At 40.6% G+C, this 13,433-nt stretch overlaps 1 protein-coding gene across 3 annotated transcripts in view; it reads left to right on the top strand.

Moving 5' to 3' along the window:
• Nucleotides 1-7,219, top strand: part of PCSK7 (proprotein convertase subtilisin/kexin type 7) — a 217,822-nt gene extending 210,603 nt beyond the window's left edge. For all 3 annotated transcript variants that reach the window (XM_077456987.1, XM_077456985.1, XM_077456986.1), the window contains 2 exons: nt 3,613-3,730; nt 6,466-7,219. In XM_077456987.1, the coding sequence (XP_077313113.1) occupies nt 3,613-3,730; nt 6,466-6,804 (457 nt within the window). In that variant the 3' untranslated portion in view covers nt 6,805-7,219. The remainder of the gene's footprint in view (nt 1-3,612; nt 3,731-6,465) is intronic.
• Nucleotides 7,220-13,433: the final 6,214 nt, after the last annotated feature.

The raw sequence follows: 13,433 nt of genomic DNA, 5'->3' as shown, positions 1-13,433 counted from the left end.
GGGGGGGGGGGGGATAGCGTGAACTGGCTACCAGAGCTGGAATATTACACGTTTGGGTGGAACATGTAACATGTTTGAAAAGGTGGACATATATTGTAAAGCACATCTTGAGCAGGTTTTATTGATGTACAGTATTGTGCAAAAGTAGGTGTGAAAATGCTGTAAACCAAGAATGCTTTCAGAAATAGAAGTATTGTTCGTTTATTTGTTTATCAATTAAAAAAATTGAAAATAAATGAGCAGAAGAGAAATCCAAATCAAGTCAAAACTTGGTGTGACCACCCTTTTATTTAAAATAGCATCAGTTCTTCTAGATATACTTGCACACAGTTTTTGAAAGCACTTGGTCTGTAGGTTATTCCAGACATCTTGAACTATTTACGCTGCCACAAATCCTTCTGTTTCTTCATGTAATCCTAGACGGACTCAATCTTGAGATCAGGGCTCTGTGGTGGCCAAACCATCACTTCCAGGAAAATAAACAAGGCATGCTTACCTGTTCTGTACAATGCTTTGGCACAGAGCAGCAACGATCCTTCCCTTCTGGGTGCCCCTGCTAGCGCTCGTGTCGCCTCCTCTTTGGCTAGTGCCCCCATAGAAAGCCTTTTTCTATGGGGGCACTGCTGCGGGCTTGCTACCGAGCTGCCCTGTTTGCATCCAATTGACACAGACAGGGCGGTTCAGTCCCCCCCAACTCCCTTGTCACAGGATTTAATTGACAGCAGCAGGAGCCAATGTTTCCCACTACTATCAATCTGCCCAGTGAGGCAGGACAAAGCCGTGCAAGCTGCTGCTCTCGTGCACAAGGTTGGATTGAGATCCAGGTCAGGTAAGTATAAGGGGGGGCTGAGGAGGAATTCTGCAGCACAGAAGGTTTTTTTACCTTAATGCATAGAATGTATTAAAGAGGAAGTAAACTATAACTATATTATATAACTATTAACTATAGGTAAGCCTATATTTTAGCTTACCTATAGGTAGTGTAAATATCTCCTAAACATTCACCGTTTAGGAGATATTTACTCTCCTAGCAGCCAGTTACGTCACCGGACACATGCGCTCTGAAGCAGTGGCCGCCTGTGCCATTTCTTCAGAGCAATGTGCCATGACCGGTGGCTCCTGCATGCATGCACGGGAGTGACATTATCGCGGCTCCAGACAGTCACAGAGCTGGAGCCGCGAACGGAAGGAAGGAAGACCGGGTATAGATGGATGCCGTCTCCAGCAATGCACATTATGCCTTTGCCTTGCAGGTAAGGCAAGAAAAAAAAAAATACTGCGGTACTGTATGTTTGGGATTGTTGCACTGCAGCAGAATAAATTTGGGACCAATCACACGCCTCCCTGATGGTATGGCATGGGTCATGTCAGTTGGGAGGCAGCAGCTGCATGTACGCAGTCATTACACTCTGCAATCTACAATCTGACATCAGTGTGGATGAATGCCCCTAAACTCACAATATCTGCGTTCGGGGCTATACAGCCACACGAATGTCAGATTGGGAGCCATTACTGTGTCCATGCAGCCGTTGTGTCCCAATTAACATGAATGGGACTGCCTGCACAGGGATGCACAAAACACCTGTGCATCCCCGTGCACGTCTAAACACCGTTCTCACATGGGTGTACACTATATTATGCCCCATGTGAATGATAAATGTTGTCAGTTATGTTGCGTTTGTGTGCTAATAAGGACTTTAGTGTATTTTTGTGAAGACAGTGATTTCATAAACATTTGTGAAACTCTAGAGGTGCTTGTACTGGGGGTCAGTGTGACCTGAGGGGAATATTCTGGGGGACATATTGACCTTCAGAGGGGGAAAGAATTATACTGAGGGACAGGCTGACCTGGGTTGGATTGTCCTGGGAACAGATTGACCTTGGGGGGAGGGGGGGTATTATACTGGGGACAGTCTGACTGAGGGGGTATTTAACCACACCTCCTAAGCCCTTCCCACCATGAATGCAATTTGGCCGCACCCATAGCCCTTCTACATGGTTTGCCAAAAGACTAAAAATGCGCCCAACGTATGATCTTGCACACAGGCCCACTGATTTCATAAAATACCCCTGACCATGGTATTGGATTATGTAATTATTATTATAATAATACAGGAATTATATAGAGCCAACAGTTTACGCAGCGCTTTACAACATTAGGGCAGACAGTACAATTATAATACAATTCAATACAGGGGGAATCAGAGGGCCCTGCTCGTTAGAGCTTACAATCTAGGAGGGAGGGTCAATTAGAACAGGGAGGTTTCACAAACTTTTACACTTCCCATGCTGTTATTGAACAATCATCAACTGCCTTGACACATTTCATAGTGATCAGGTGAAGGTAACAGATACACAAAGTTACGTAGTAGGCGAGGTGGAAAAAAGACACAAGTCCATCAAGTCCAACCTATCTGTGTGATTATAAGTCAGTATTACATTGTATATCCCTGTATGTTTTGGTTATTCAGGTACTTATCTAATAGTTTTTTGACACTATCGATGCTCCCCACTGAGACCACAACCTGTAAAAGGGAATTCCACATCCTGGCCGCTCTTACAGCAAAGAACCCTCTACGTAGTTTATGGTTAAACCTCTTTTCTAACACATGTGGTTATAAATGCTGGGTTATGTTCCTGGAGCTCATTAAAACTGAATGCAGAACTTCAGTTTTTTTTTTCATCTTTCCATCTATTAAATCTTCTGCCCTTGTTGTTTTACCCTTAGATAGTAAAACATTTTTTTTTCTACCAGTAAATATTTTATACAGCCCACTTCCTGTTTTTTGTCTGGTAAAAAGCCTAGGCTTATGACATCATTCACAGCTCTCTCATTCATTCTGGTGAGAGTTTGTCAGGAGGGGGGGGGTGAGTAATAAGAGAGCCAATGAGAGCTGCAGAGCTGGAGGTGTGCCTCTGTGTAAATACAGGAAGTGAACAGGCAGCAGCTTCAGCTGCCCCTAATTAAAATGGTTGCAGCGAGACTTAGTGGAGGGAGATTTCTGCAGCATATTTGGCAAGTGCAGAATCACAGTATATATAAAATAATCTTCAAAGTGTTTGGAGGGAAGCTTCAGAATGGCAAAGATGTTTTTATTACAAATTATGTGAGCAGACTGCAGTTCCTCTAAGGCCCCTTTCTCACAGGGCTGTCCATTTTTAATACTCTCAGCGGCGATTGCTCCGTTGATTTCCGCTGAGCCAGCGGATGACCAGACCGTCTCTGCACTCTGACGGACCTGTCAGAGAGTCCGCTCTCCCCTATGGGGGATCGGATGATTATGGGCCGCCTGTCCATTTTCATCTGATCCGCAGATGGGTGGAAAAATAGGGTTTTCCTTTGTCACACACGATCGGAGTGGGTCGGATGTTAGCGGACATGTAACCGCTGACATCCGTCGCTCCATAGAGGTCTATGGAGCGTCCGTTTAGGTCCGCCTAAAAAACTGACAGGCCGACCTGAATGGTCCGTCCATGTGAAAGAGGCCTTAAAGAAGCTGCTTGGATAATCTATGAAACGTCCTAAAGATTGCAGAACATGTTTCATCTGTGCAGGGCTATCTATAAAAATAAAAAACCTGATGTATGCATAACCTTGTTTCTGTTTATTAGGCTGGTGGAACTTGCTCAGAGTGGTGAGTTTCTCAATGAAAACTATTCCCTGCCTTGTCCTCCTGGCCTGGAGATATCTGAACAGGAAAGCTACATCATTACTAATAACACCCTACGGGTAAGAATCTGTGCGAAAGGTACCCATTTTTTACCATGACACATGATTATTCATGTCAAATACTAGTTTTTCACACACAATTTTATTAATCGTTCTAGAAAATCTATATATTTCCCCGCTGCATTTTCTTAAAGTATACTTCCACTTTCGTGGGGAAAAAATGGCAGTTGCTAAACAAGTCATATTGTAATTGAATGTTATTAAAAATTCCCTTTAACTTTTAATCTGCAATGCTGTAATTTTCTGCCAAATGCACTATGGCTGTCTGAAGGCATTCTGTACACTGTAAACAAAAAGCCTCCAATAGTGCATTATTCCCATAAAACATTTATTAAAATACAAATAAACCATTCTCAGTTAAATTCATCTTGTACATTGCATGTAAATGGGTAGGTATCAGATGGGCAATAAGTCATACCAGTCTGGCCACGCTGGTTTCAACTGTCAGTGTTGTGCCCTTGCACACTCTCCCATGATCAACACATGAACTGAGTGCCGCATAACCATGTCCTGAAGCTTTTTGTCATTTCCGACTTCATCAATGGGGATTGGCTATACAGTGCAGTATCTCAGCTTTTCTACTCATTTCCTCATTACCCTCAAACAACTATCAGATCTCATTCTGCCAGATTTCATTGCCGTTCTGCCTGTGTACTGAACGATCGGGCCCGTGGGACCTGCTGATCAGCTCCTGCTGTGTAGAATCATAGCAGGAGCAAGCCGCCAGTGGCCCAATTCCCCACAAGTGCAGGATTATATATATATATATATATCCGTGTTTCTCAACTCCAGTCCTCAAGGCACCCCAACAGATCATGTTTTAAGGATTTCCCCTCAGAGGCTGTGGTAAATACCAAGGCAGTGAAACTGATCAAATCACCTGTGCAATATAATGGAAAGTCTGAAAACATGACCTGTTGGGGCACATAAGGACTGGGGTTGAGAAACATTGAGCTCTCCTGACTTTGGCTTGTTACAGTGACTTCAGCCTGGGTTCACACAGGAGCTGTGCGGAAACAGCATGCGATTTGAACAGGAATTGCACCGCATTCCTGTTCAAATCGCATGCAATTCTATACAGTGTGATTTGTGTCAATTCATTTTGTATGGGCTTAAATCTCACTACAAAGGTATCCATACTCGGTATCACCAAGTACTTGACTGAAAGTAATGTTACACGTATTTGCTGGTAAAACAGTATCGGTGTAACCCAATTTGATATATCAGAAGAGTTTCTTCAGGAAGCATGTGTTTACAAGTCTGGCTTATTCGATTTGTTGATCTTATATAAGCATACAAATCGAAAACATATTACCAGCGACCCATTGTAAAGATTTTCCTTTCTGTAAAATTCTACTATTCTCTTCTCTCACTGGCTCAGGTTGGACCCTCCAGTAAGTAAAGGTTCTAATCTTGATTGCTCCAACAAATACTACCACTGGAGGGTGGCCTTGCCTGTTATGAGCAGTCTAACCTGAGCCAGTGAGGTCTCCAATTTGGTTTTTGTCCTCTCACTATTTTGTAAGAACTAACATCAAAGTCCCAGCTCTCCTTGGATACTTTTTTTGTCACAATGCAAACAAGGCATGGTAAGTCAAAAATGTGGAGCTACAGGCAGACCGCAGGCAATACAGGTAGGTAACTAGTTATTTGGCCTTTGCCTGCCTTGTTTTTTATCGTCAGTTAGTTTCTTCTTTAACAAAACAATTGTCACTCAGGTTTTGTATCTACTTCAAGTGATTTGGGACAAGGCATAGCTGACACTGTCAGTCCTCATTTTAGTATCTTCCACAAGGGGAACGGTTTTCAGCACATTAGTGACATCACCAGATTCCTCTTCAAATCTCATGAGACCAGCAGTCAGAACAGTACCTCAGTCTTTTACTGGCGATATACAGTCATGGGGTTGTAGGCACAGGATTGCCTAGACACCCTCGTATAACAAAAAGCTCACTGCCATTTTTAAGGAGACGTTCCAGACACACTTTAATTCACTCTCCTGTTTTGTTTTTTATTTTACCCTTGCTTACCGTTGCTGCACATTGCAGATACCCATCCAGCGGTGTCCCACCAAGATGCTCTCATGCTCTGCCACTGTCCTGCGCTGCCATGTTTTCTCTGACATTGAGAGGCCCACCGGCCTTTCCTGAGTTCAGCAGGCAGGCCACCTGATGACATGCCTGCCCCCTTCCTCCTCTGTGAATTACACAGTAAGGCCTCCTGGGATATGTGACGTAGCGGGCACTGCAAATGACATTTGCCAAAAATAAAACAAAAAGAAAAAGCCGCTATACTTGTAGCAGAAGGATAAAAAGGAAGTACTTACACTTTCTGGCTGAAGATTCCCTTATTTAAAAGCACTGTGTATCCTCAATAATTGTAAAATTGTTTTCACTTATTTTTTATTTTATTGAAAGCTGCAAATTTAAAGATATTGAAAATGAATTTTGAAATGACATGAACATGTTACACTTACAGTAGATGAGAGCTCAGTTGTTGGGGTTTACATCTACTTTAAGTGGAAAATCTACTAAACACCCCGACCGATACAGGAGTGGAAAATGTAAGGGGAGAGAATGCAGGAGCTTCACAAACACAGAGAATCTTCAGACCATAGTCGCCTTAATCAGAGCTATAAAACAATGCAAACTAATAATATCATTTATTTGGAGCTACTTTAAATGTTTTTTTTGTTTGTTTTTTCTTGTTCTAACAAAATGATTTTACCTTCTCAGACTCTCATGCTCCTGGGATGTTTTGCTGTGTTTTGGTCCCTATACTATACTATGGAGCTGTACCTTTCTCGGATAGCCAATAGTAAAGATCTAGATCTTAGCTGTGATGTTTCCCCTTGCATCTGGACCCAACACCGAACTGTTCCCAGCCCCCGGCAGCTAGAAGCAGGCACCGAGACTGAATCATTACCTCTATGTGGTTCAAAAGATACTGTTCTGGAAGGTGAGGAAGAGGAGGATGACGAAGATTGCAGTACTGTTCACAGGAATCATTACAACTCAAATCACATTAGAGAAAATATAGCATCTGCAGGACAACAGGACATAGGCAAGGCTTGATATCCAACTGTAATTTGCACAAAGATATGAGGCAAGTTGCTCATGAGGTCGATACAAATGTACATGACTTAAAGGGTATTGGATACAAGTAAAATGGAAGTTTAAGTCCGGAAAAAAAGGAAATGCTAAGAACAGGACACAGTGGTTTATGCAAAACAGTCTGTGCTTGTCCCTGGTGTAATATTGGATTTTTGCCTTATATTGTTAAATGAAGACTATGGAAATCCGCTTCTAGAATCTTCCCTATGAGATGGTTTTAGATAATTTCTTCAGATGCTGGAGGTTTGGGACTGTAAACAAGCATTTATTTACTGATTTAACTTTAATACGGGTGATCATTTTTTAAGCATCTTAAAGGGACACTGCAACTTAAAAAAAAATAAAAAAAAATACGAAAAGTATTTTTTAGAAACAAGCTTTCAGTGTATTTTTATGAAGTGATGATTTCTTTAAAATAGATTTCACTTCTTCCTTCCCAACAAGATATTTTTCTACCTACGATACAGTGGAATTCCTTTAATTCAGCATCCACAGGATCAGGCTAGTATCTAATTATCATAGAATCCAGGTTATTGGGCTAATTTAAACCATTTGAATGTAACTATAACGTTTTGCAAGTAAAGTTTTCTTCCTTTTCATAGCATTGTTTTTTAGGTGTCTGTGAAAATTCTGTAATATTTACAGAACTGCACAATGTTATAAGTGGTTTTAAGAAAACCTTTAAAATGATGTATAATTTTAAATATTTCATAGGCTGGGCTATCAGAATTTTTGATATCCTGACTGTTCATCAGGATAGGTTCAGGTAGCTAAATTAAAGGAATTCTACTGCATATTTTTTTTTTGCTTACAGTTGTGTACTGCTTGTGGTGAAAAGGAGACCCCTACCCCATACCCACGTATACACCAAAACTTTGCATCACTGCTGGAGATGTTTTCCTGTGGCTGTTTATTTTGCCTTAGTAGATGAAGTCTGGACCCAGGTGATCACTTAGACAACTTTGTAGTCTATCAATGGCAGACTTTCTATGAAGGGGCACCAAATGATGCCACTTTATCAAAATGGAGGAGCTGTCGTGTTTGTTTTTGTTCTACAGGAAAGATCTTAACCACTTCAGCCCCAGAAGGATTTATGCCCTTCCTGACCAAGCCCCTTTTTTGCGATACGGCACTGTGTTGCATAAACTGGCAATTATGCGGTCGTGCGATGGTGTACCCAAACAAAATTGGCGTCCTTTTTTTTTTTTTTTCCCACAAATGGAGCTTTCTTTTGATGGTATTTGATCACCTCTGCGGTTTTTATTTTTTGTGCTATAAACAAGAAAAGAGCGACAATTTTGAGAAAAAAAAAAGCTATTTTATTTTACTTTTTGCTATAATAAATATCCCCAAAAGATATATAAGAAAAATGAATTTCTTCCTCCGTTTAGACCAATATGTATTCTTCTACATAGTTTTGGTAAAAAAAATAAAAAAAAAAGCACAATAATTGCTTATTGATTAGTTTGCACAAAAGTTATTGTGTCTATAATATAGGGGATAGTTTTATGGCATTCTTAGAATTTTTTTTTTTTTATGGCGAATTTTATCGTGACTGCAGCATTGCGGCGGACAGATTGGACACTTTTGGGACCCCTGACATTTATACAGCCATCAGTGCTCTAAAAATGCACTGATTACTGTGTAAATGTCACTGGCAGGGAAGGGGTTAAACACTGGTGGGGTTAAGTGTGTTCCCTCTGCGTGTTCTAACTGTAGGGGGGAATGCGTGCGCGCGCCTACTAGCCGCCAATGACATATGGGTACGTAGTTTTGCACACCCTTGCCACTTTGCTGACGTATATAGGCGTGAGCTGGTCGGCAAGTGGTTAAATGTTTCAGTTCAAGTAGAAAACCCTTTTAAAGTGAACTTCTTTTTGGCCACCAAAGTGAATAAATCAACAATACTGATAGAATGGTTCAACACTTCTCTTCAGAACAGTTAATTTTTGGTTGGAGAGGACCCTAGTTCCCAGGCCGTGCACAGAGCCTCGACCAGATTTTATTTAAGCCTCGTCCTTTCATCATCTGGCATTACAGTTCATCTGGCTGATTTGAATACAAATGCAGGAACGGCCTGCATTTTACTGAGAACATATTGTTTATATTTAAATGTCAAGTTGAAGTTAACAAACAACTTCTTTTTAACACTTGGTCTATGTATAAAGCAGAGAATGTGGTTTCTACCATTCTCTGGTGGAAAATCACCGTCATTTAGAACACATGAACCTGGAAGATTCAAGATTATAAATAGACCTCTTGGTGTCCCTTTATTCAGACTACTGTTGTTTGAAGCCCATTATATAATGCCAAAAACAAATGCACAGATTAGGATTTGTAAAATGTGTGTTTTTTTTTTTGTTTTTGTTTTTTTGTTTTTTTTCCCCTCTGTGTTTTTATTATGTGTTATGTTTGTTTTGTATCATTGCACAGCACCGAAGATCAGATCTACAGCTGTAAGTGATAGTTTGTAAACCCTGTAATAGGCTGGATCTCTGGACTCATTTAATGCGAGTACCTGACCCAATGCCCTTTGTTGGTTAATCTTTTGTTCAGTAAATCCATGATAATGCCTGGCTCATGTGGGAATTATTAAATAATATATTATTATGACTCATTATTATGAGATCATTTTAAGGAGCCATTCATGCCAAAATCTAGAAGTTTCTAAAGGTTCACAAGGTTTTTTAATTTATTAAAATAAATACTGTATGTAATATGGTTAGAATTTTAGCAATTCATCAAGAAAAAAAAAAAAATTATTAAAAAATGTTGTGGCAGCTAGACTTGATCCCGCAGCATATTTCTTGAAGTGTTTCCTCCTTATAAAAAAAAAAAAAAAAAACAGAGTTGAATCTTTAAACAATGGGTGTGTATATTCATTCACCTTTGATGTTTCGGGCAACAGCAATATGCAAAATTCTTAGGCCACCAAAGAGTACTTATCCCCCAACTCCTCTGAAATACAGCCCTCTTTTTAAATTTTTGTAAAGGTAAAATCTTAAATTTAGACTCCTGACCCTTTTTAGACTTTGGTCTTAAATGTGTACTTTGATATCAGATGCTAAGCAAGGGCAAAAAGAGATTTCCTTCTGTCCTTTAAAAAAAATTTACCTTTTTAAATCATGCTTTTTGGTTGGCAGTTTTTTGAGTGGTTCATATATGAAATGGTTGGGTGCACCTAGCAAAGGATTGTTCCAGCCATTTACAAAAGATATAATAGAATACTTTCTCATGTTAAATAGTGTTTTAAAGTAAATGTAAACACTAGCTGGATAATATTTATTGTGTTAAAATACTGTCACTATTACCATGTTTTTTTTGCTGTTAGAAAATAGTTTTCTAAAAGACCAACGCCGCTGGTCTCTTTCAGCTTCGTTCAACCACTTCCTGTCTACATGCATGTGCTTCAGCAGCATTGATTGCATGTCATTGCTCAGGGCAGGCTTTCTAATGCTGATATTAGTGCAACAAACCTTGTCACAAACTATTATAGTCTCTGCCAGAAAAACACGTGACTGGGTGAGAATGCAGAAATACAATTGTGAGACAAGCAGAGAGCCGTAATCCAGTAACGGATAATGTCCTCTTGTACCAAAAAGCAAAGTCTGCTTATTTATTCAGGGCCCCCACCATAATGCTACATTAAAGTGTAAACAAAAAAAAATGTGGACAAAAAAAATTATATATTTTATTAAAAATTATATATTTGCCTTACCTATAACACCTTCCAGAGATCCTGGAAATTATGAGGAGAAGCTGCCAAATTTAGGGTGCCTGTGGTTCCCAGGATTTTGCCTGAAGGATCATGATGTTATACTCTACAATGCAGATGGGGGAGGACAGGGTTAATGTAAGTATATATTTAATAACTTTTTTATTATTTTACCGTTTTGGCATGGGATTGGGGGCTCCGCTTAAATAAGTAGACATTTTAAAGATTTGGGATTTTGGTGATTATGTTCACCTTTACCTGTAGTTATATTGTCCTTTTGGTGGTCTGACACAGTGCTGTAAGTGCTACGTACAGCGACCATGCACTGTCACTGAGGTCACACAGTGTTGAATTTCTGCTTACAGCCCTTATTCGTCCCAGTTTACTGCTGTTAGGAGCTGTGAGAGCAATTATGTGTGTTGCTATGATCCTTTAAGAAGAGTACAAAATGGATTTGTCTAATTCAGGGATATGCAATTAGCGGACCTCCAGCTGTTGCAGAGCTACAAGTCCCAAGAGGCATAGCAAGACTCTGACAGCTAAAGCACGACACGCAGAGGCATGATGGGACTTGTAGTTTTGCAACGGCTGGAGGTCCGCTAATTGCATATTCCTGGTCTAATTAATTGTAATGGTTTGTTTAACTTGATTTTGATGTGTAAAATATGATTTTATCGCTTGAGTAAATATTGAAATGGAATATTTAAATGGTATGTATTGTTTTTATAAGTCCCAAAAGCTGTTTTCATTTCCAAAGCACTTTATATGACTTTTTTATAGCTTAACAAGGAAGAGCAGTGAAAGTGTTAGTATGGATTGGTTGTTGTGGGTTTCTGCTTTATACATGCTTAATAAATAAGCAATCTAGGTCAGATACCTAAAGTTGAGTTCACTGCTGCTGAACTGCTTGTGTGAAATCCATACTATACTAGGCTCTCTATAAATATATTGCTGTAATTTAGTGAAATAGCAAACATATCAAAGATTTTACTTTCCAAGATGGTTGCCGTTAAAAATTTCAGAACAGATCTTTGTAAAATATGGTTACAGTGAGCTCTGTTGCCCAATTTGCTAGACAGATTTTACCATCCAGACTATAAGGCTACTTTCACACTGAGGCGCTTTATAGGCGTTATAGCGCTAAAAATAGCACCTGCATAGAGCCTCTCTGATCACTCCAGTGTGAAAGCCTGAGTGCTTTCACACTTGAGCGGTGTGCTGGCAGGAGAGTAAAAGTCCTGCAAGCCGCATCTTTGCAGCGCTGTAGAAGGGGTGTATACACCACTCCTAAAGCACCCTCTGCCTATTAAAATAATTGGGCAGCGCCGCCGAACGGCCTGCAGCACTTTTAAACCTTTTTCGGCCACTATCGGGGGATAAAAGCACCCGCTAGTGGCCGAAAACCTCTGTAAAAACGACGGTAAAGTGCCACTAAAAATAGCGGCGCTTTGCCGACAATGCCTCATTGTGAAAGTAGCCTTATCCCGCGTACACACGACCGGAACTTTTCGACGGACTAGGTCCGACGGTCTTCCCAACGGACTTTTGAAGGAGGTCAGACAGACTTTATGAAAGAACGGACTTGGCCACACATGACCGGACTAAGTCCGTTCGAAAGTCCGTTCATTTTGAATGTGATGACGAAAGCCGGGACTAAAAAAGGAGGTTCAATAGCCAGTAGCCAATAGCTATCCTTGAGTCGTATTTGGTCCATCGGACTAGCACACAGACAAGCGGTTTTCCCGATTTTTGTAATCCGTCGGACTTGAGTCCTTCGGATAGATTTGAAACATGTTTTATTTCAAGGTCTGTCTGACTTTTGGGGAAAAAAAGTCCACTGGAGCCCACACACTATTGAATTGTCTGACGAATTCTGGTCCACCGGACCAAGTCTGCCGGAAAGTCTGATTGTGTGTACGCGGCATTAGACAAACATTCCTAAATTTTCTAAGGAAATTCAAAGTGACCCTTTCACCTCACCAAAGTTTATGAATACATGATACCAGTGATATTAGAGTACTTTGTGTTGCCTGCAGGAACCTACACCTGTCTTCAGGGTCTGTGATAGGCCCTAATTCCTAGGCCCTAATTTCTGGGCCGAGGCTAAACACAGGACCTCAGTTTCTCTTTAAATCAAAGTCGTCCCTACCATTCGACTATCGGCTGAATCTCTATCTGCTACTGAGACTGTGCCATGTGACAGTTGAAACACAGGACAGGGGCTTAGTGTGAGGAAGAGGAAAGACTTTATCCATAACCATTTTAATAAAAATAAAAATGTTCTTTAGTAAGGAACATACATTCCACAGTAATATGCTAAAAATTTGTGTGTGCTAGAAATTGCCCCCAGCATTGTTCCTGTTTCTTCTTGCCAGAGGGTGCCATTTTGCTGAAGCCCAGAGCCCCTGAGCAGAAGTAAATTTTTGGCTTCTCAGGAGATCGGCCTCAGCGGCTCTGCTTTTCAGGACAATGCCAAAAATGGAAAGCAATTCAGCATGTGCAAAGCAGGGTGTATTACTGGATTTAAAAAAATATAGGCACCTAAAAAGAGCCAGCCTCAAGTGATCTAGCAGGACTTAATTTTCTGACTAAAGCTCCACTTTAAGTATAGAACATCAGAAGAGGATTTGGGGGGGGAGGGGGGTCCTCCCCAGACACAAAGGGAAGGAGTGAATAATTTTAGTTCATATCCTTTGCAGAACATAACCACATTCACTTTAATAGGCATTACAGTGATTGTAAAGTTTGTTATATAAAAAAAAACAGTTCTACTTGCCTGCTCTGTGCAGTGGATTTGCACATATCAGCCAGGATCCTCCTCTTATTGGGTCCCTCTTTGCTTGACGGCAAGCAGCTTGCTATAGAGGCACCCGAG

This window comes from Lithobates pipiens, unplaced genomic scaffold (assembly GCF_037356315.1).
Source record: "Lithobates pipiens isolate NorthernLeopardFrog02 unplaced genomic scaffold, aLitPip1_a1.2 Scaffold_27, whole genome shotgun sequence".
NCBI lineage: Eukaryota > Metazoa > Chordata > Amphibia > Anura > Ranidae > Lithobates > Lithobates pipiens.
The sequence above is the reverse complement of the archived record's forward strand: the minus strand, read 5'-3'. Positions and strand labels throughout refer to the sequence as shown.